The sequence below is a fragment of the Chinchilla lanigera genome, unplaced genomic scaffold, assembly GCF_000276665.1.
Source record: "Chinchilla lanigera isolate Chin_1 unplaced genomic scaffold, ChiLan1.0 scaffold00081, whole genome shotgun sequence".
In the NCBI taxonomy this organism is placed as follows: Eukaryota; Metazoa; Chordata; class Mammalia; order Rodentia; family Chinchillidae; genus Chinchilla; species Chinchilla lanigera.
In genome coordinates this window covers 127,752-150,762 of record NW_004955482.1, presented here as the reverse complement: position 1 = coordinate 150,762, position 23,011 = coordinate 127,752, and the positions used below count along the sequence as shown (strand labels likewise).

The window sequence follows — 23,011 nt, the reverse complement described above, 5'->3', positions numbered from 1 at the left end:
CCAATAATGAAGCCTTAGATTGTTGGCAGTCTCTGAATCTGTGTGATAGTAGTAGTGGCGGTGGCACTTACTGCATATGAATTACGGCACAACACATGCTGCACCACAAGCCTATGTAGTCTTTGGAGCAGTCTTGTATGGTAGGTACAGTGATTATCCTTTTTTCCTGATGAGAAAAGACAGAGAAGTAAAAGTAAGTTTCCCAGGAATGACAGCTAGTAAGGGGGATCCCAGAGCTGAACCTGGGATCCTGGCTGCAGAGCTTTGAGGTGTTGGATGGTTTGGGATTTAAATCAGACCTTGTTAGCCACCAGGGAGACCATTGTCCTGACCCAGAGTTATTTGTTCTATCATCCAGTGGACTCTGAGGCCATGCCTTGCTCTTCCTTCAGAAGCCCTAAAGACCATGCATTCAGGTTCACAGCCTTTGTGATTTTTCCCCTCAACAGGGTATACAGTCATGAAACCAGATCTCATCTTCAAGTTGGAGCAAGGAGAAGAACCATGGGTAGGAGATGAAGTTCAACACGCAGACTGTTCAGGTGAGTGTGGGAGAGCTAGGCAGATGGAGGACAAAGAGGCCTGGTCTCAGCTGCCTGTGGTGGGTGGTGTCTGTACAGTGTGCCTCAGGAACTCTTCAGAATCTCTAAACTACTGTGCTGATTCAGGGCAGTTGGACATCAGCTACCCAGGTAAATCAATTTTAGTTGTGTCTTATTTGTAGTTTAAAATGAAACATTTCTTCCTCATCAAAGGCCTGACAGTTTTTCTAGTCTGTTGAATCAAGGATGTGGACTTCCTGTTTGATCCCCTTCACCTGGGTCAAAGATACCCCTAGCCCTGCAAACCCGCTCTGTTCATTCTCACTATATCAGAAAAGGAAGCCATCATTTCTCCCCAGATACCATTCCTTTTAACCTTGGTTCTGCTGTGTTTTTCCATAGTTTTAGACACAATGGAGTGTAAGAAGAATCTATTTCTACTATTTTTTGTTGTTGTTGTTCCCACTGTTCTTTCTGGATGTGGTGGCACTGGCCTATAATCCCAGCACTCAGGAGGCTGAGGCAAGAGGATTGCTGCGCATTTGAAGCCAGCCTGGGCTATGTAGTGAGTTGAAGGCCAGTCTGAGCTATACAACAAGACCAAAGAAGTACACCCATTGTTTCTCATTCCTCAAGTTCCTCAGGACTTGTTAGATGGATCTAGATTCTAATCTTTCATAAGTTACCTTCAACAATGTGCATCATATTTGATTTTTCTAAGTCATCCAACACACACCGATCTCTTAAACCTCCTTACACCGATTTACTCCAGGTTCCCTCAGAAACAGCTCCTGGTCATGTCCCTGAGTCAGGAACTTATTGGGATAATAGTCCCTACAAGTACATTGGGGAAATTGGGACTGGGGTTGGGAGTGAAAATGCCAGTGACAGGTTGCATTGCTGCGGCCATGGGGAATCAGTGCTACTGAGATCTCTCTAAGGCATTGTGAGAGGACATTTGCACCCTGAGCCTCCTGGGGTTTTACCCCTACCTCCCATCCTTGGCTGGGGTATGACAAATCCCCAGGATGTCCAGTGTCCCTCCAGGCAGCCCACTAAAGGTAGGAGAGACACAGGTGCCCGGGTTTAAAGATTTCTCATTGTTTTCAGACGTTTAACATTTATTCTCTGCACCTGAACTTCTGATTGCATTCTGTGAGTTGTGTAGAAATCTTTCATCCTCTCTCCAGGAATTGAGTATTCATTGTACTCATTCATGAGGTGTTCCTTGAACACTCCAGCCTAGTTGTTCTCCCACTTTTCTTAAGTGCCGTCCCAGACTTGATTGCATTATTTACAGTAGTTTTAGTTGGTTGGTCTCTGAGCTTTCTTTACACACACAGATGCAGAGGCTTATGATTTCACGTTAGTGCTTCATTTATGGAGCACATAGTACTTGTTTTTGCAGTTTTTCTCTGCAGCATTTTTTTTTAGTGAAGATTTTTTTAGCCAAGGCATGCCTCACATTACTTGGGGATTTTTCTCCAGCTTCTGGTTTCATAGATCCGATACTAAAAGCTGATTGAATAGAATGATATATATGTAATTTTAAACTTTTAAATTTTTTTTTTTGGTTTTTCTCCGGTACCAGGAACCGAACTCATGACCTTGCGCTTGCCAGGCAGGCGCTTTGCTGCTGAGCTAAATCCCCAGCCCCTAAACTTTTAAATTTATTGATCATACATGTTTCATTGCAAATCAGTGCAAAGACGTGCATGTCAAAATTAGTTACACAAACTGGGATTGTGTGTTAGGTCCCCAAGATCAACTCCATGCCCAGAGAGTCACAAGAAGGGTTCCTAGACTCAGCTTGTAAATGTTGTGGCTGGGGTTCATGTCCATGCCTGGGTGAGGTCACTCAGCTGTATCATAGGAGAGGCCCAGACTATCTAGAAGAAGCAGTGTAGCAACTTCTCATGCTCTTACAGTGAGGCACACCTGTTTGACACCTGTTTGAGTGTCAGCCCATCAGCGAGCTGCTGCCTGCATCCTTCCTGGGGCTGGCTAGGTGGTCCACTGCCTCATACCTCTCATCAATCTTTAGAAGGAGGTTTTGTGTTTGTGTACATCTTGGCTCAGGAACAGTAGGAGAAGTGCCAGAACCCCAGTTTCCAGACATCAGCTAAGGGCAATCTTGTAGGCAGCCTTTCTCTGGCTAGCAGTCTCAGCTGCTGCTGACTCTGTGTTGAATACATACTGATTTTTTTTTTTTTTCTGTTTTCCAGGCTTGTGCTGGGTATAATAGGGAGCATGAGAGAGATAGACCCCCACCCCATAATGCTTACTTTCCAGTGGGAAGATAAAAAACGAACAGGTTAGCCTCTAACCAAGAAAATATCCAGACCCTGATGAGTACTGTCACAGAAGTAAATTAGATGATATAGTAGAGAATATGTTCTGCTTTTAGGCTGCCAAAGCAAATGACTACAGAGTGTCTTTTAAACAAATTTACTCCTTACAGTTTGGAGGTAGGGAAATGGAAAAATCAGTTTCCTGTCTTGCAGACAGCTGCCTTTTTGCTGGTGCTCATGTAAGCCTTTTCCCTGAGTGTCTGGGGAGAGAGCACACTCCAGAGTCCCTTTTGCCACAGACCCTCCGATCAGGCTCCCACCCTTGACCCCTAATGTAACCATAATTACTTCCTTAGAAGCTCCATTTCCCAATGCAGATACACTGGGGATTAAGGGTCCAACATAGCAATAACATGGAGAAGAAGCCGATTCTAGATATGAAGAATTAGCTGGGTGTGGTGGTGCACGTCTGGAATCCTAGCACTCAGGAGACTGAGGCAGGAGGATTGCTGTGAGTTCAAGACCGGCCTGGGCTACATAGTATGTTTAGGAGCAACCTAAAGTATGTGCCAAGATCCTGTCTCAAAAAACAAAACAAAACAAAACAATAATAGGTATGAAGAATGTGAAAAGAGCAAGAAATGTGAAGAACTGACAGCATCTCCAAAAGGAGTGAAAGCTATGAATGAGGAAAGTGAGAAGAGGCTTTGTGACTTCTAAGAGAGTCTGACTAACTGAAAGGAAGCCCATGTGGTTGGAATCCTGTGTACTGGAGTGTCCAAGAAAGGTAGAGAGTAGGAGCCAGTTCCTACCTCTACTTGTAGGCAACAGAAATGGTTAAGATTACTTGAAGTAGTTTAAATAAAAGCAAAATTTCTGGTTTGTACTTTTAAAAGTTCTGAACATTGAAGTTCTGATCACTGGGTAGAAAATTTAATAGAAGCCAGTAAACTAATTAGAAAGGTATGTCATCTATCTAGGCTGGGCATGGTGCCCTATGTCTGTGATTCCAGCAGTCCAGAAGCATGAGGCAGAAGGGTTGGTTGTTGGAGCCCCGCTTGGGAATTCAGCAGTTTAGTGAAACTGTACTGAAATAAAGATCCAAGGATGTAGCTCAATGTGAAGGACCTGGGTTCAATCCCCAGTACCACAAAAGAAAAAAGGACAAAATAATTTAGATCATATGATAGATTAGACTATGGCAAGAAGAGTATTGAAGGTAGTAACGAAGACAGGTCTTGGGATAGACCAAAGATGGCCAAGTACAAGGCAGTCTCATCTTCTTTCTCTCTCTTTTCTTTCCTTTCTCTCTTTCTCTTCCTTCCTTTCTCTCCTCCTTTCTTCCTTTGTCTGTCTGTCTGTTTCTCTCTCTTTGTGTCTCTTACAGAATTAGGAATTGAACCCATGGGCATTCTACCACTGAGCTACATCCCAAACTGCCACAACAAACACACTTTTTCTTTAAATTTTGAGACAGGACTTCACTAAATTTCCCAAACTGACTTTGAAGATGTTATTCTCTTGCTTTAGCCTTCTTAGTAGCTGAGATTATGGGCATGTGCCATTGTGCCCACCTTTTCCCACTTTTTTTTTTTTTTGGTACCAGGAGTTGAACTCAGGACCTTGTGCTTGCCAACCAGGTTCTTATGCTGCTGAGCTACATCCCTGGCCCCACATTTCTTGATATGTATTTTTTAAGTTCAAAGTCTTCACATACATCCCAAGGCAAATGGATCTGTGGTGGAGTCTCAGTTTAACTTCCAGCCAGGTGTGGTGGTGCATGCTTGTAATCCCAGCACTTGGGAGGCTGAGGCAGGAGGATCATTGTGATTTTGAGACCAGCCTGGGCTACAAAGTGAGCTCAAGGCCAGCCTGAACTGCATAGTGAGACCCTATCTCAAAAAGACCAAAACAAAAAAAACAAACAATTTAACTTCCAGACTTCTTTCTTGTCCAGCTCCGTAATTAACACCATCGTCCATTGAATTGTTTAGTCTCAGCCCTACGGATCATTTTTCATTCTTTCCTTGTCCTGTCTACATCAGATCACCAGCAAGTCTTGCTGATTATTCATTCATGAGGGCAGTTATGACTCACAATGAGTTAAGCATTTCCCACAAATATATTGCCTCCACGGACATTGAAGTCTGTGGAAGTTCTCATCTTTCATACCTTTAAGAGTGACCTCACAAAACATTCCAAGTACAAGTTTACAAGTTTTTATTAGAAAGTAGTGCTTTTGAAGAGCACTTACAACATGAAAAGAAGTGGTATGTTGTGAAGATGATGGAAATAGGCCTGATAAGAAATGACCATATCCACTCCACCCCATGGGAACTTATGTCTTGAGTCCTTTCAGAGAGTTCACCTGTATTTAAAAGTTCTGTGCCTAAACAAGTGCCATGAAAGAGGATTTTTTTTTTTTTTTTTGTCTTTTTGAGACAGTCTAGCTATGCAGGTCAGGCTGGCCTTAAGCTCACTTTGTAGGCCACGCCAGCCTCAAACTCACAAAGATCCTCCATTGGCCTCCTGAGTGCTGGATTACAGGCATGCACCACCACACCTGGCTCAGAAGAGGATATATTTTGATAATGTGTTGCATGAAGTAAGTGCTTTCTTGGTAATAAATGTTGGAGATGCATTCAGTCCAGTTTAAATAAAACTGGGAAAAATACACAAATGATTCTTATTCTTCAAGCTTAAAGTAGTTTTAGCCTATTAAACTATCCAGTCTGTTCATTTTCTTCCAAATCCTTACCATGATGTTAGCTTTGTTATTTTATTTTTTTACAAATATTCTACTTTCAGTCCTCTCTGCTGAAATGTAAGTTTCTTGCTGTTTTCTGCAGTATTTGTGTTGCCTGGAGTGCGTGTGTGCCTGGTGGATGCTGGGTGAGAATGTCCTAGAATCTTGGACCAGGACCACCTCCTGCCTCCTTGTTGTACTCCTCATTGCTCATTATGTGGTTTTCATATTCTTTGATGAGCTCTTGTTTGTTAACAGCCAGGGATGATTTATCCACATCTAGCTTCCTGCTTGTTTTCAATATGTGGAAGATAGGCATTCTACTTGATTTATTTCATGCTTAGAAGCTAATCCCTAGCAAGCCGTCCGATCTTCAATATAGCGTTTGTGGTGTTTTATTCCATGAACCACAGCCCAACAGGTTTTCTGTTTCCATTATAGAGGTCTGGCAAGTAGATGATCACATGACGTGGCAACAGGACAACCAAGACCATCCTAGAAGTTTGAAAAGATGTCATGAGTGGGATGTGTTTGGAAAAAATTTTACTCTCAGTGTGGATTTTGTTCCTTTAAGTAAATCAAACAATGAAGATGATTTAGATGGACTGATTTTGGAACATAATTTAGATTTGCTTATCCCAGAGGCAGACTGTGAAAGAAGTGAGTCAGATGACTTTAATGTATTTGATAAATTATTTCTCAGTACCAAGCCTCAGGAAGCGGATGGTTGGTTAAAATACTATCAGTGTGATAAATGTGATAGTATTAACTATAAAAAGTCTCAGATTGTCATTTACCACAGAACTCGTCTAGGGGAGAAACTCTATGAATGTAGTGAATGTAGGAAGCGCTTCAGCAAGAAATCAAGCCTCATTAAACATCAGAGCAGACACATAAGAGAAATAGCTTATGGCTGTGGTAAATGTGGGAAAACCTTTCCCCAAAAGTCACAGTTCATCACACACCACAGAACTCATACTGGAGAGAAACCTTATAATTGTGGCCAGTGTGGGAAGGCCTTCTCTCAAAAGTCACAGCTCACATCCCATCAGAGGACTCACACAGGAGAGAAGCCCTATGAGTGTGGTAAGTGTGGCAAAGCCTTTTCTCGGAAGTCACATCTCATATCACATTGGAGGACACACACTGGAGAGAAGCCCTATGGATGTAGTGAGTGTGGGAGGGCCTTCAGTGAAAAGTCAAATCTCATTAATCATCAGAGAATTCATACAGGAGAGAAACCATTTGGATGCAGGGAATGTGGGAGAGCCTTTAGTAGGAAGTCACAGCTTGTGACGCATCACAGGACTCACACAGGAACAAAGCCCTATGGATGTAGTGATTGCAGAAAAGCCTTCTTTGAGAAGTCAGAACTCATTAGACATCAGACAGTTCACACTGGAGAGAAACCTTATGAATGCAGGGAATGTGGGAAAGCTTTCAGAGAGAGGTCAAGCCTCATCAATCATCAGAGAACCCACACAGGAGAGAAGCCTCACGGATGCCTGCAGTGTGGGAAGGCCTTCTCCCAGAAGTCACACCTCATATCCCATCAGATGACACATACAGGAGAGAAGCCCTTCGTATGCAGTAAATGTGCAAAGGCCTTCAGTAGAAAGTCCCAGCTTGTTAGACATCAGAGAACTCACACAGGGGAAAAGCCCTATGAGTGCAGTGAATGTGGGAAAGCTTTCAGTGAAAAGTTAAGTCTCACTAATCATCAGAGAATTCATACAGGAGAAAAACCCTATGTGTGCAGTGAATGTGGGAAAGCCTTTTGTCAAAAGTCTCATCTCATATCACATCAAAGGACACACACAGGAGAGAAACCCTATGAATGCACTGAATGTGGAAAAGCCTTTGGTGAGAAGTCAAGTCTTGCAACTCATCAGAGGACTCACACAGGAGAAAAACCCTATGGTTGCAGGAACTGTGACAAAACCTTCTCCCAGAAGTCACAGCTAAACACTCACCAGAGAATTCACACTGGAGAGAAGCCCTATGAGTGCAGTCTTTGTAGGAAAGCTTTCTTTGAGAAGTCAGAGCTAATTAGACATCAGAGAACTCATACAGGAGAAAAACCGTATGAATGCAGTGAGTGTAGAAAAGCCTTCAGAGAGAAGTCAAGTCTCATTAACCATCGAAGAATACACACAGGAGAGAAACCCTTCACATGCAGGGAGTGTGGCAAAGCCTTCTCTCGGAAGTCACACCTCATTCCACATCAAAGGACACACACAGGTGAGAGGCCTTATGGCTGCAGTGAGTGTAGGAAAGCCTTCTCTCAGAAGTCACAACTTGTGAACCATCAGAGGATTCACACAGGAGAGAAACCTTATCAGTGCAGTGAGTGTGGAAAAGCCTTCTCCCAGAAGTCACAGCTCATTAACCACCAGAGAACTCACACAGGACCAAAGTCTTAGGAATGCATAAGTGAGCCTAACAGAGAGGCACACCTCATTTACTTCAGAAAATATCGGGTAAAACTTTTCATAATTCATCCCATTGTATGTCAGACTGCCTTTTGAGGTTGCATAGATGAAGTTGTGATGGGGACATTTCAGCAGGCAAGCATACTGTCCTGTCAGCATTTGTGGAGGAGAGGGAGCCTGTGAGTGCACTGGGTCTCAAGAACCCTCCAAAGCAGTTAAGCCTTATTCCATGGACAGATGAAGGAGGAATCGTTTCAGAAAGCCTTCTAGAGGTCAGTCTCATTAGCCATTAGAAATGTTCCACTGCGTAACTTGTGTCCCATACCTTTACCAAGAAATGGTAATTCATTATACTTAAGAAAATGACCTTAGGAATAAAATTATATGAAAAATTAAATGTGGAAATCTTCATCAAGTAACCTAACTGCATTGTATTTTGGAAAATTCATATTGCAGGTAAACGTAACAAGCACATTGGAAGGATAATATCTGAAGAAATAATGCTATAAAGGGAAGCCATGCAGGTTTGGTTTTTGTATTTTTGAGGTGAGGCCTTGTTGTGTTGTTCAGGTTGGCCTTGTATTTGCTTTGTAATCCAGGCTGATATTGAACGCACAGCAATCCTCCTGCCTCAGTCTCCTGAGTGCTTGGATTATAGGCACACACTACCACACATGGCTCAGTACACTTCTTATAGACATGGGTTCAATCTCAATTCTAAATGGCTAATGAGTGTTCACTCTGAAATGTGAAGTTTTAAAAACATGAATAAATCGAATCATTGAAAAATCTGAAGAAGAAAATTCTTAGTGGTGTTTGTGATTTATTTTCCTTTGTAATATTACGTTTTGTATATTTTGATTACAATTTATAGTTGAAACAGTGTAATTGGTAGCATGAAATATGTGTGCCTTATAGTGTCTTTTGGTATGTCAAGATACACTTTCTCTCCTGTTTCTACTTTAATCATTTGAAAAGAGAATCTCTTATAACATGACCTGTTGCTAAGTAGATTAAAAATTATCACATTTCTTTTATCCTTAATATTTGTTTGCATATATGTTTATTGTTCTCTCTTTTGTAAAGAGTTGAACATTTCTAAGTCTCCTACATTCACAGAATCTGAGAACAGTTTATATAAAGTCCTGTTAATAAGTTTTCAGAGACAAGAACCACAAATAACAGTAGTGATGTATGATACTGAGTGAGCAGAAGGGTGTGTGAACTATACTCCTAAGCACTCATCTACATGAAAGGATGCTGTGCTATAAAATTTCCTTTTTTGGTGAGCTTTCTCCATGTCTTGCCTGTGTATCTTAAGTGCTTTGTAACCCAACATTACATTGTATTTCAATTTCTTGTGATACTTGAATATGTTGTATTGCTGCTGTGTTGTGGTGTTTGATAATATATCTTGTAAAAAATTAGATGGAGAAAACAATTATTGACAGGTCACTTTTCAGAAGATGTGAAGTACAGAGACTTTTGTGGTTAAAAAAATTACTGGGCTGGGGATGTAGCCTAATGGTAGAGTGCTAGCCTGTCATGGGTTCTATCCCCAGAACTGCTTAAAAAAAAAGAAGTAAAAGTTCTTGACACATTCAGGGATGTGTTTTGCCTTTCTATTTTTGGGAGTACTGACACATGTCAGGAAACACAATTTCCATTATTTTTTTTGAAAGAATATTTGTTTTACCATCTTTCACCTTTGCCGCAGCAAAGTGGGAATTGGGTTGGCAAATTACTTCTATTTTACTGTTATTCTTCCCTTTAAAAGACATGAGGCTGCTCCTAAGTTAGAATTTTGTAGTTTTTTCTTTGTGTAATATTGCTTGAGTTAGATATTTTTGTATGGTAATGAAATTTAGAAGAATCTTACATTGAGCTTGATCCCAGACTTTGAAAAATGAAGGTTTCTCTTATGCACAAAGTATTTTCAGAATGATGTATTTCATCTTTGATTCTAACAGTAATTTTCCTTTAATCACAATTATGCAACATTGTTTGATAATTATAATTTTGTTGTTGTTGTCTTTTTGAGACAGGGCCTTACTATGAAGTTCAGGCTGGTCTTGAAGTCACTTTGTGGCCCAGGCTGGCCTCGAATTTGCAACTGTCTTCCTGCCTCAGCCTCCTGAGTGCTGGAGTTACAGGCGTGTGTCACCACACCTGGCTTGAAAATTAGAATTCGTAATAAATGAGAATCTAAACCTGTGGTGGTGAACCTACAGCACACGGGATTCAGTGGGGGTGTTATCACTGAAAGTTGTAACAGGTTTATCACCACTGTTCTAAATGAAGATACCTGTATTTCAATATCCATTTAATCCTATCTTTTCCCATAGTAATTTTTATTTTTATTTTTTTCTCATAGTAATTTTACAGCATCCAGTTTCTCAGTCTTTAAATTCATATTGAAATTTGTGGACTTCCTACTTCTTTTTAATACCTGAAAGTTGTTTTACCAGACGAGGGAGACAAAGCTTTATAAATGAAAAAACGTTAACAAGATGATGTTCTACTTTGTGACTCTACCTACTTTCTCCCTCCATCCATTGTGGTTTTTCTTTACCAGTAACAGACATTGAGACATTAAATCTTGAACAGGATCAGCAACCTCTTATCTAAAAACGTCCTAATTTTGCTCATGGTGATTCTAGGTTATTCCATTGACTGTTACGCAGTTAAACCTAATACTGCTTTCAGTAGACAGTGGAACTTCTGCACTAGTGTAGTCATTCAATATATGAAAGGAAAAGAAAAAAGGAAAAAAAAACCCTCTAATGGCCTGTTTGTAATTCTCAGGTTTTAATTGGAAGGGGGGCAGATACAGACCACAGAGAAGTCCAGATCATCTAATACCTGGTGTGAGCCCATATGGCTTTGAGGTCCCCAGAGTGATGCCTTTTCTGAAGGGCAGATTTTCCATGTTGTACGTGTGGCTTACAATTTAGAATATTTGCTGTGTCCCACAGCAAAAATGTGCACTTTCAGGGATCTGGATGTCTGGCCCTATAGAATTCAGGGTTGTCTTCACAAGAAGCATAGTCTTCCAGAGGGTCTATGGTAATGGTGTACATGAGACTGTCCCTCCTTTGACTGGGGATCATGGGCACCCATGCGTTCTTTGAGGACATAGTACCATGTTAAGATCTTTGACCCATTCGTGTTCTTCTAATTCAGGAGGATGTGCCTATCATGATGGAATATTACTCCTGAGTTGTGGCTTCATCCTGGCTTTTGCTAGACTACTCCAGGCCTCTTTTGCATCAGCAGCTACTGCCTGGCAATGTATGTGGTATATCTAGTGCATCCTCTATAGTATTATTTGGGATATAATGTCCTGTATTCATGCTGAATTGACTCACCTCTAATTACAAGTCAGGCTTTTCCTTCTTCTGTAGGCTGGTTGTAGTCTCTCTCTCTCTGATAGCTGTAGGTAAGAAATGAAGGAGGAGTGCTCATACAGAGGTATGGACTCGTGAGCGCCTAAGCTGCTCCTCACACAGCCTGTTTGGCTTTCTTAAATACTTGCCATACTTGATCCTGGACTTCTTCTATTCTATAATGGATAGCAATTTTAATTGCCCAAGTTTGTCTTGTGCACGTGGTGTGATCCAGCCCTTCATGGGTAGTTCTGGTGCACTGTGACTGGGCACTGCACTTCTACCAGAACTCAGCGGTATACCACACATCTTTCAAGAGCCACGTGTGTTGTAGTCTGAACATGTGTGTCCCTATCAAAAGTCGTGTTGAGGTTTGGTCTGAATTGCAGCATTGTAGAGCAGTGTTTGAACCTTCAAGAGGTGTTGCTGTTAAGAGGAATTTGTGCTTTATTCAGAGAGTAAGTTTCTGCTCTTGAAGGACTGGATTGGTGATTACTGGGGTGGAATGGTATAAAGGGAGATGACACCTCCTGTTCCTTCTTGTCTTTCTCATGCTTACATACCTGCTTGCTCTCCTGCTGTTTTCTGCCATGGTATGACACTGTGAACCCTCACCAGTTAGAGCTGCCCCACCATGCACTTGAACTGCGAGACATATAAACCTCTTTTTTAATAATTTATCTACTCTCAAGTATTCTTGTGGCAACAAAGACAAAATTACTTTTCACAAGATAATCTTCCTGCAAAACTGAGATGAGAAAGATGGGACTGACTATTTTTCTAGTGCCAGCCAAAGTGAGGGAGCCTTGTTTGGCCAGAGACTGTTGTGCCCACCCCCCATGAACTAGGAAGACTTGCTTCAGAGTCCTCCCTGGCCATCTAGTGACCATGCTCTTCCAGTTTGCTCCAACATAAGTACAGCTGCACTGTCAGGGTTCCCCTCCCCAACTCTTGACACATCAGATGCTGCTGTTGCCTTTTTTGTCGGTATACTGGGAATCAAACTCAGAACCCTATGCTTTCCAGGCAGGTGCTGCTCCACTGAGCTAAATCTCTGGCCCTATGCTGTTGCCTTTTTGAGGAAGGGGAAGGGGACACCCTGACATGACTAAAATCAGAGGGATCTGGGCTCCATTCTTAAAACCTCCTCAGCCTTCCAGAATAGTCTCTGATTTCAGTCCCACTCCCTTATTCCTACCATGACAGCTGCAGCTGTTCTGGAACCCTGCACCTACTTGGGTCAATATAAGCAGTGTTCCTCACACTAATCAGAAGGGCTCCCTCCTGTATACTGACCTACTGTGCTGCAGCACAGGCCCTGTTAAAATAGACTTATTTCTGTGATTCTATAAACATTTCTGTGGTTCTATCAAGTTTATACATCAGACCCAGATGTGTAAACATTTTATTTCTCATGTATTCTGGGCCCTGAAGTCCTGTAAATCTCCTCAGGATACTTAATCCTGAATAGTATGAACAGAGCAACATCTCAAAAGAGATTAATAAACACTTAGAGCTGCTATGAGAGACCAGTAAATAAAGATCAGAGACCATCTTCTTGCAGTTGACCTACTGTGTTCAGCACAAGCTGTCACTGGATTACAGTTGGCAAAGAGCAGCAACTAGCGGAGTCAACTTATGGTGTCTTGCACAAGTCATCACTGAATGACAGCATCATTGATCAGCAGCCAGTGTGTCAGCTGTTGGTATTCAGCATTATTGTGTCATCTGGTGACATCACTGACAGCAGAGCTGCACTTTGCTATTCATGACTTCCATCAGAATCACCCAAAAGAACCATCAGGTATTAAGCAGTGGGGTTGTGTATAGTCCCATGAACTCTATGGTGTCTTTTCCTCTTTTGGATACCTCAAGCCCTCAGAGTCTACTGGATGACATATCCTAAGCTTCAGGGCTGCTTTTATTGAAGGGTGGCCCTGTTACCAAGCAGTTCCCTGCTCCAGCCCCTGATAGAAACCAGCAGCTTTCTGTGTCATGCCAAGGATTACGCTGCTCCAAGAAAACAAGAGATTTCTCAGGATCATGTTTTATTCTGAGTGGAAGAACACTGAAGAGGCAGTTGATTGTTATCTTTGAGAGGGATGCCATTGTATGCCTCTGAACAGACTCCTACAAATGTATATGTAACAGTGCCCTGGAACCTATGTGGGGCTTAACTTTTAACCTCTGGAGAGCAACATGCTTCTGCCTGCTCCACCTGAGGTCACCAATGGAGTGAACCAATCAGGTTTTGCTTCAAAGTTCTACCTTATAAAACAAGTCAGACTGGTACAACCACTGGGGAAATCAGTGTGGAGATTCCTTAAAAATCTAGGATTAGAGGTCCCACTTAAGCCAGCTAGTCCCCTTCTGGGTATTTTTCCAGAAGAATTAAAAACACCACAGCGATATAGGTGCACTTATGTTTATATCAGCACAATTTGTCATAACTAAATCTTGGAAACAACCAAAATGCCCATCAACAAGAATGGATAAAAGAGATGTGGTATTTTTATACAATGGAGTGTTACTCAGGTATAAAGAAAAATAAACTTGAGGTTTTTATAGGTAAATGGGTGCAACTAGAGACCATACTCGTGAGATAAATCAGACCCAGATGTATAAACATTCCCTAGTGTAAGAAACTGAAAGAGTAAATAAAATCTGAAAAGTGCAATAGATATTGTGAAAGGGAAACAAACTGCTCAAAAGGAAAGGACAACTGGAATGAGGAAAAGGAGAGAAGAAAGAAGGAAAAAAATATATACAAGATAGCTGAGATAATTGTACTACTAATTTTTGTTGGTTTATTGAAAGGAACAGTTAATACTTATTTTTTCCTTAATTTTTTGACCAATTTTGCAGGCTTATGTCTGGTAATCTGAACAACTACTTTGAAGATAACAATATGCAATATAACAACCCTTGTTGATTTCCTGTCTTAATGGTTTTTAAATTTTTTATTCTCTTAAAAAAAAAAACAGGTCAGGAGAGTTAATACTGCCATGTTTAAAAATAGATCTTTGTTCATTTCAGGTATATAATTGTTTATTCCATTACCCATTTTATTTCAAGTGAGTAGTCATGTATTAATCTTAATTTGTGATAATAATGCATTCTAAAAGTGCATTAACACACCAGTAGTCAAATACCTACTCAGACCTTATCTATCTCTTCCAAGGAAGACACCATATCAAGCATGGTGGCTGTGATTGGGGCTGCTACCTTGTTTTAACTCAAAGTTGAGCTATGGTCATCTTCCAAGATCTACCTGGTTTTCACAGGGCCAGTTTTTAGTCAGGTAGTGAGTAGTTCTAGCTAGAGATTTGATGGGGACCTCCACTCCTGGATACTTAGAACTGGACTGATTCTAAACAGACATTCTAAGGGTTCTCAGTGTGCCTATCATGTGCCTTTGCTCTGAGTAGAGTTATCCAAAGAAATGGCCACAGGTCTCTTAGAATGGTTGTGACAGTCATTGACACATATTCTTCCAATAGGGGTGGGACTCAGTCACATCTCCAGTTAGTGGATGATGGTCTGAAAACTGGCTTAGGTTTTCAAACGAGTTCGTAACTTTTTAACTAATCATGCTCAGTTATGTTTCTTTGATTTTTTTTGGTGGCATAAGCTAAAGGGCATCCATGTGGCTGTCCATTTGTTTTTCTTTCTGGGATTTGGTGTTCTGGTCACCCCTTTAATGCCTCTGTGGAGAGGCTTTCCCTGCCATTCCCACATTGCCAGCCATCACACTATTTTTGGCACTCTGGTCTCCACAAGCAAGCATGCCACTTGCTCTCTGGCTTCTTTGGATTCTGTCATCGCCATCGTAATTGGGAACCCTTGTTCTGTGAGATTCTCCTACCTTTAGCCTGCCTGTGGGGAGGAGCCACCATAGGACTTCCTATTTGCCCATGCCTTCGTGTTGTGTGTACATCTTCTGCGGGCTTCATCATTGTAGGTGGCACACCTTTCCTCTTGTGTGTCCTAATACTCCAGTGTCCTGGGTCTCTGTCCCTCCCTCCCATCTTCTAGAGGCTCTCTAGCCTTTCAGCTTGTCCCAGTTGGTTGTCACCTTTGTGCATTCTTAGGAGCACCTGTGTTGAACTTGTACCCTCTCTTGGGGGTTTCACTAGAAGGTTAAAGACAGGCTCCCAGCAAAGCATCCAAAATCAAGCTGTTCTTTGAACAGTTCCTTGTTATAGTCCTCAGACCCATCCTCAGTCCAGAGCCACAGGTGCTCCTTTTGGTAATGATGGCCCATTTGGGTAATTCTGCACCTTTGGGATATAGTCTGTTCCCTCCCTGTTCAGGCATGGCACCTTGCCAAATGGGTGATGCTATGACTAGTGGTATGTGTTTGGGGGCTATTAAGCAGAGGCCTTTGCATTGTATTTCAGCAAGGTGAGGAGTGGTGGTGTTAGCTTTTACTAGGATGTGATGGGGGGACCTCTCTTCTGCAGGCTCAGTGAATTCAGAAAAGTCTGGAGGGGCAAAATCTTCAGGATCCTTTGTTTTGAGGCCTCCATTGCATATACTGTGTCAAGGGCTCAGGTTTTCCAGGTCAGCACCCTGCCTTTCATGTCAGGCCTGCCCTCCTTGGTGTTTAGCCTTCTTTGAAGTTAAGCTGCTCAGACAGTCTTCTTGCTGCTGTAGGGTATGAGAGCTTTGTATGCAGCAAAAGGTCCTCTGACATCCACTCATGAATTTCAGTGCTTATGTTTTGGGCTCAGTTGTTTTGTTACCTTTTTGTAGAGTATCAGTGGCCTTTAGCAATAGTTACCCAATCCTATTACTTTGATATTCTCTTTCTTTTCTGAGGTTCAAACACCTAACACATAACACCATGTGCTGCATTCTTTTTTGGCCAGGGCCTTCTATACTCCACTCACCACTGCATAGGTTTGTAGTGGCAGTGGATAAAATTTGACCCAGCTCCAAAACCCAGCCTCAGCCCTTGCAATGTTAAAATGCTTCCCTTCTGGTACCAACTGAAATCATTTGGAACTTCAGGAAGCAAACTCAGATAGAATGGAGTGCAAGGCATTCACTGAGAACAAATACTTGTGGAAGGACAGAAGGAAGTAGAAATGAATAGAACTGCAGGCTGAGTTGCAGTGCACATCCTACAGAACCTGTCCTGGCCCTGAAACACATTTGCCATGCAGGGATTCAGACCAGCAAGAATGAGTCTTTGCATCTACCCTCATTCAGCCACCGAATGCACCTGGGGAAGGTGAACTTGAATAGAGACCTCTAAAGCTGAGGCAGGCAGCTGCACACCATCTGAAATTCCATGCCCTACAATGAAACCATCCTTATGTAGCAAATAATTTTGCATTGACGAAGTTAGTGTTTAAAAGAGTAACTTGAAAATGCTGCATGGTGGACATTCACATGGAAAGATCAGTGAACTAAAGACTTCTTCAAGAGCAGCCTAGGTTGTGGGAGAGGGATGGTCAACATGGAAATAAGCAATCTATGGCACAGACTAATCATATAAGCTTTTAAACATGTGAGTGTAGCCTCTTAAATTTCTTATTTGAGTTGAATGCAGGAAGGTAAATTTTCCCTGAAACTCTGTATCTTTAAAATGTAGTTTTTTTTGTGTGTGCAAAGTTCCTGAGACTTGAAGTCAAGGGGACATTGTCAGCATGTCTGGACCAGACCATCCAGATACATACTGGCCAAGCGATACTGGGAACTGGGCAAATTGCTGTTGTGTGTAGATTTGGCTTTCCTGCCCATATGATGAGGCAGCTGTTCCTAGGGAGCCAGTCATATCCTTGCTGTGTAGTTGAATCCATGAAACCTGTCCCTGTGTGGCCTTGTATGGAGTGATTCGTCCATCCAGCTGCTGTTGACCTCGCAAGCAGTATTGTCATCAACTATCTCCTCCTCAGGGGGGTTTTGCCAAATAATGGTTTAGAAAAGTACATGCCCCTTATGGACCTTCTAAGTAGTGCCATTGGACCCTTATGCTCCTCTTGACCTTTCCCTGTTAGTATAAATTAACTCTTATCCTCCCTGTTAGTACCTGTTACTAAGCTGTAAACTGTATTTCCCACAAGCCCTTCACCAGGTATTTTCTTTGAGCTCTTAGCAACCTACCCCACTGCTTTGGAACAGTTGGGATGTGATAGAGGCAGTCATCTCTCATCTCTCCCTTGGTGCTTGGGGTTGAATCCAGGGCTTTGAATAGTGAAAGAAACTTTAGGGAAATGGGAACCTGGCCCAGGGTAATCATGAGTTGTCACTGTAAGAAGCTGAGGGCAATTTGACTACAGAATACCATGATCTGTTGTGAGAAACTCTCAAATAGCCATTGCTGGATCTGGAGGAGGAGGGAGAAGCTGGGAAGTACAACAATGAGGATGGTACAGCAACCTAAGAAGGCAAGAAGCAGGCTCTCTCTTTTGAAGCTCCAGAAGGAACTGGCTCTTCTGGTGTGCCACAACTTTTAAGAAAATGCATGCTAGAGGCACCACGATGATAGAGTGGTAAGCAGCACAGAAAGAGCCTCTCCGGGTGTTGCTGTCCAGATACTAGACTATAGCAATGTGAGGAAGACATGAAGGAGGGAAGTGGGCCTACTATACTCAGAAAGGATCTGAGTGCAAATTGAAGCCTACAGAGAAAGTAAAGGGATACAGAGGAAGTAAAGAGGTGGTGCACACCTGTAGTTACAGCACTTGGGAGGCTGAGGCAGGAGGATCATTGTGATTTTGAGGCCAGCCTGGGCTACAAAGTGAGTTCAAGGCCAGCCTGAACTGCATAGTGAGATCCTGTCAAAAACAAAACAAAACAAAACAAAACAAAAACAACAACCCCCCCCCCCACCAAAAACCAAAAAACAAACCAAGGAGGTAGCCAGTGGCACCTTTTCTCTGAGAGGGAACACACTGCATGAGAGGAGATTCAAGCGTATGAACACTTGGTGACTGCTGATGAGCCCAGAAGCCTCCACACAGAGATGCAGCAGTGGAGGGGAACAGTGGATGTGAAAGACTACAGTAGCTGGCAGTGAGTGCTGAGGGCTCAGTTATCCTGTGTAAGATAGTAATTGGCCAGGAGCCATCTTGGAGAGGGGCCAGCTGAGCTCAGAACTCAGAGCAGCTGCTGGCTCCATCTAATAGCTCCCAGCTGTGTCCAGGTCTGTGGAAAGTGTGCTGATGGCTGCAGGCTGAATGAGTCTTGTCTTGAACAGAAGGTGCAGGCCCTCTGAGATTATGGACTACCCTGCCAAAAGCTACTGTTGCTTGGATAAATCAACTCAGTTCTGTACTCTGTCTCTACACGTTTTCTACCAGTGACAGCACAGACAAACATGGAAGTGGACTTTCTTTTCTCTCATTTGTTTTTTGTTGTGGTTTTGGTTTTGGTTTTTTCTCTGGCATTGATCTTCTTTCTATATATGTGAACATATTTTCTAGCCTCTTTGTGGTTGTTTTTTTCTGTTCTTTTTATCTCTTCTTTCTGTCTTTCCCTCCAGTTTTCTGCACAACTTTCTCAAAGTTAGTGTGATACCCTTGTCCTCCAGCCTTACTTCTAATCTCTTCCTCTTCTACTGTTTTTTTCCTAACCCCTTTTCAATTTTAGACCCTGAGGGTGACATTGACATTTAAAGACTTATCTACTACATATAATTTTCTGGTCTGCCTCAGATTTTATTATATAACTACAAATCTAGTTCATATGATTAAAGAAGGCAAATTAATGCTTATCTCAGTTTGTCTTTCCTAGGCCATGATTGTTGCTACTGTTACTGCTGACAGTACTGTGTAAGCCAAAAGTGACATAATTGTCCTGAACAGCTATTCTTCCTGGTATTCCAAGACTGAGATTGACTAAGGGTCATAGAAAATACTGTGGCACAATGCCAAAGAACCAGGGCTGGGCAAACAGGCAGCAACTTGTCATACCCAACAAGTTGAAGATTAGGATCTTCCAACAGACTCAAAACCTCAAAACCAGTTACATCTGGAAAATACCTCAGAGTAGTCATTTCCTAAGGGTTTGAAATACTAGCAACAAAGCACCTCACTACAGGCAATTTGCAAGCATCACCCCAGAAGTTAAACTAAAGGAAAAAAAATGAGACGCTTAAGATGCAACCCCAGACATCCAGTTCACAAAGGCAAACCCATGGGGCAATGAGGTGAGACAGTCTGCAAGCTACTCACCTGGCTTCTCTGAAGTGGTAACAAAGCAATTGAATGAGGCTTTAGAAAAAAGCAAATCAGAAATAATTTCTCAGATAACTGCAGAGTGGTGTTCACAATGAAAACCATGCTTAGTGACACTAGAGTGGATGCAGACAAAATAAATAAATAAAAATAGTAGAGTTTAAGAAAATTAAGCCATGAATGCTCAGCATAGGAAATAAATGGAATTCCTAAGGCAGATTCAAGCAGATATCCAGGAGAATAAAAATTCCATTGAAAATATCTGCAGCAGATTAAACCAAAGAGAGGACAGGATCTCAGCTATAGAGGACAGGCTTGTGCTTAGTGATCATGTAAAGACAATTCTTTAAAAATAGCAAGGGACCATGAGAAATCAATCCAGCAGCTTCTAGATGAGGCAAAGAATATTTTAAGATTGAATGGAGACAGTGAAAAAGCAGGAGATAGCATAAATGATATTTTAAAAACTGTTTACTGACGTCATGGCAGAAAACTTCCCTGGTAGGGAACCCTGAAGTACCTCTTGTATGGAAGGGGCCCTAGATTCTTCCCTATCCCCACCCTCTTCCTCTTTCAGCTATGTTGGTGGCAGAGGCAGAGAAGACAAGAACTTACAGCCCATTTCTCACTGCAGAGGAAAACTTGTCATCTGGCTTTGCAGAGAAGGTTCCAGCTTATGCTCATAGTACATTGTCTTTACCATGTGCTAGGATACCACACTTAAAAGGACAAAAAAATGTAAAATACCTGAATGAGCTTGTATTATAACAGTATTATCCCAGGCTAAAGTGATTCATTCATTATTTTAGTCCTGCTTTAGTCCTTTGTAATTTGTGGTAATTATGCTTTTCTTTTTAATACAAAAAAATGTATAAAAATAAAAATATGAAAAGGCAAAAAAAGAAAAAAAAAAAAAAAAAGAAAACTTCCCTGATAGGGAAAAAGAATTTGACATGCACATAAGTGAGGCATATAGAACTCCAATGAGGTATGATTAAAAAAATCTACATTCAGGCACATCATAGTTAAGATTCCAGAAATTCAGTACAAGAATAGAATCTTAAAAGCTCCCAAATTCATTCCTGGAAGGAAGCAGTGTTCTGATACCACAACCAGAGAAGGACCCAACTAAGAAAGAGAACTACATGCCAACCTCCATAACGAACATAAATGCAGAAATCCTCAATAAGATATTGGCAAACAGAATGCAGCAAATCATCAACAAGATTATATACCATGACCAAGTCGGATTCATTCCAGGGATGCAGGGATGGTTCAACGTGCATAAATTAATAAATGTAACATCAATAAAATGTAACATATTAACACCCAAGGACAAAATTCACACGATCATCTCAATAGGTGCAGAAAAAGCTTTTGACAAAGTTCAGCACCTATTCACCTACAGAAAATTGGAATAGATGGTCTTAATCTGATAAAAGCCATCTATGACAAACCAATAGCTAATATCATAATAGACAAAAACTGAAAGCCTTCACTCTAAAACCAGAAACAAGAAGAGGATTTCCACTGTCTCCACTCTTATTCAACGTAGTCCTGAAAACTTTAGCCAGAGCAATTAGACAAGAGAAAGAAGTAAAAGGAATAATGATAGGAAAGAAGTTAAATTGTCATTATTGCAGATGATATGATACTCTACCTGGAAGATCCGAGAAACTCCATTAAAAAACTGGATTTAATAAGAAAATTCAATAGTGTAGCCAGATACAAAGTCAGTTCTCAAAAATCCATAGTCTTCCTGTGTACAATGAACTCACAGAGAGAAATTAGGGAAAGAACACCTTTCATAATAGCACCTCCCCAAAATGAAATACCTCAGAATCAATCTAACAAAGGAAATAAAACATCTCAACATTGAAAACTGCAGTTCTCTGAAAAAGGTGATTGAAGAGGACATTAGAAAATGGAAATTATACCTTGATGTTAGGTAGAAAGAACCAATGTAGTGAAACTGGCCATACTTTCAAAACTATTATACAGACCTAATGGAATTCTGATCAAAATTCCAACACCATATCTCATGGAATTACAGAAAACAATTGTGAAATTCATTTAGAACCAGAAGAGACCTAGAATAGCAGAGGCAATCCTGGGCAATGAAGGTAAGGCAGGGGGCATCACAATCCCTGACTTGAAATTATACCATGAAGCTACTGTCATAAAAACAGCATGCTGCTGGCAAAAAGGCAGACCCAAAGATCATTGGAACAGATTAGAAGATGCAGAAACAACTCCAGATATACTCAGCCACCTTATCTTTGACAAAAGGTGCCAAACACATTCACTGGAAGATAGCCTTTTTAATAAATGGAGCTGGAAAAACTGGCTCTGCACATGATGAAGATTAAAATTGGGCCCATATCTTTCACCATGCATTAAACTAAATTCAAAATGTATCAGAAGTCTAAATATTAAAACAGAAACATTAAATTTCCTGGAATACAGAATAAGTAAAACTCTTGAAGACATTGGTGTAGGCAAAGACTCTGAGTAAAACCTCAATCACATAGGAATTATCACAAAGAACAGTTGGGAGCCATCTAATAAAGCTTTTGCACAGCAAGAGAAATCATCAACAGAATGAAGAGACAACTCACAAAGTTGGAAAAAATGTTTGCCAAGTGTTTCTGAGAAAAAGGACTACTGTTGAGAACATATAAAGAGGTCCCCCCCATCAGACCTCCTAAATTTAAAGTCCCAATCCAAAAATGGGCATCTGAGATGAATACACATTTCTCAGATGAAATACAAACAGCAAATCAATATATGAAAAAAAGTTCAACATCACTGGTCATTCAAAAGGTGCAAATTAAAATAACACAGATTCCATCTCACCCTGGAAAGAATGGCTATTAAGAAATCAACCAATAACAAATGCTGGTGAGGTTTTTGGGGAAAAGGAACTCTTCACTGTTGATGGGAATGTAGACTGGTGCAACCACTGAGAAAATCAATGTGGAGATTCCTTGAAAAACTAGGATTACAGGTCCCATTTGACCCAGCTATTCCCCTGCTGGGTATCTTCCCAGAAGAATTAAAAACATACCACAGCAACATATGTGTACCCATGTTTATAGCAGCACAATCTTGTAATAGCTAGATCTTGGAAACAACCCAAATGTTCATCAGCTGAGGAATGCATTAGAAAGATGTAGTCTTTTTATACAGTGGAGTACTACTCAGCAATAAGTTAAAGTGGAAAGTATTATAGTTAAATGAATGCAAGTAGAGACAATACTGATAAGTGAAATAAACCAGATGCACATGTGCAAATATTGTATTGTCTCCCTACTGTGTGATGCTGAAAGAGTAAATAAGATCCAAAATGTACAGTAGACATTGTGAAATGGAAAGGGACTATTCAAAAGAAAGAGAGATTCTGATGGTGGAAAGGAGAAAAGAAAGAA

The 23,011-nt window shown here is 41.2% G+C and overlaps 1 protein-coding gene across 1 annotated transcript in view; it reads left to right on the top strand.

The window, feature by feature from the left end:
- Positions 1–23,011, top strand: part of LOC102015958 (zinc finger protein 208-like) — a 91,094-nt gene that overhangs the window by 42,407 nt on the left and 25,676 nt on the right. The window contains 2 exon segments of the mRNA XM_005402935.2: positions 450–542; positions 6,021–8,059. Coding sequence (XP_005402992.2) covers positions 450–542; positions 6,021–8,059 — 2,132 coding nt within the window.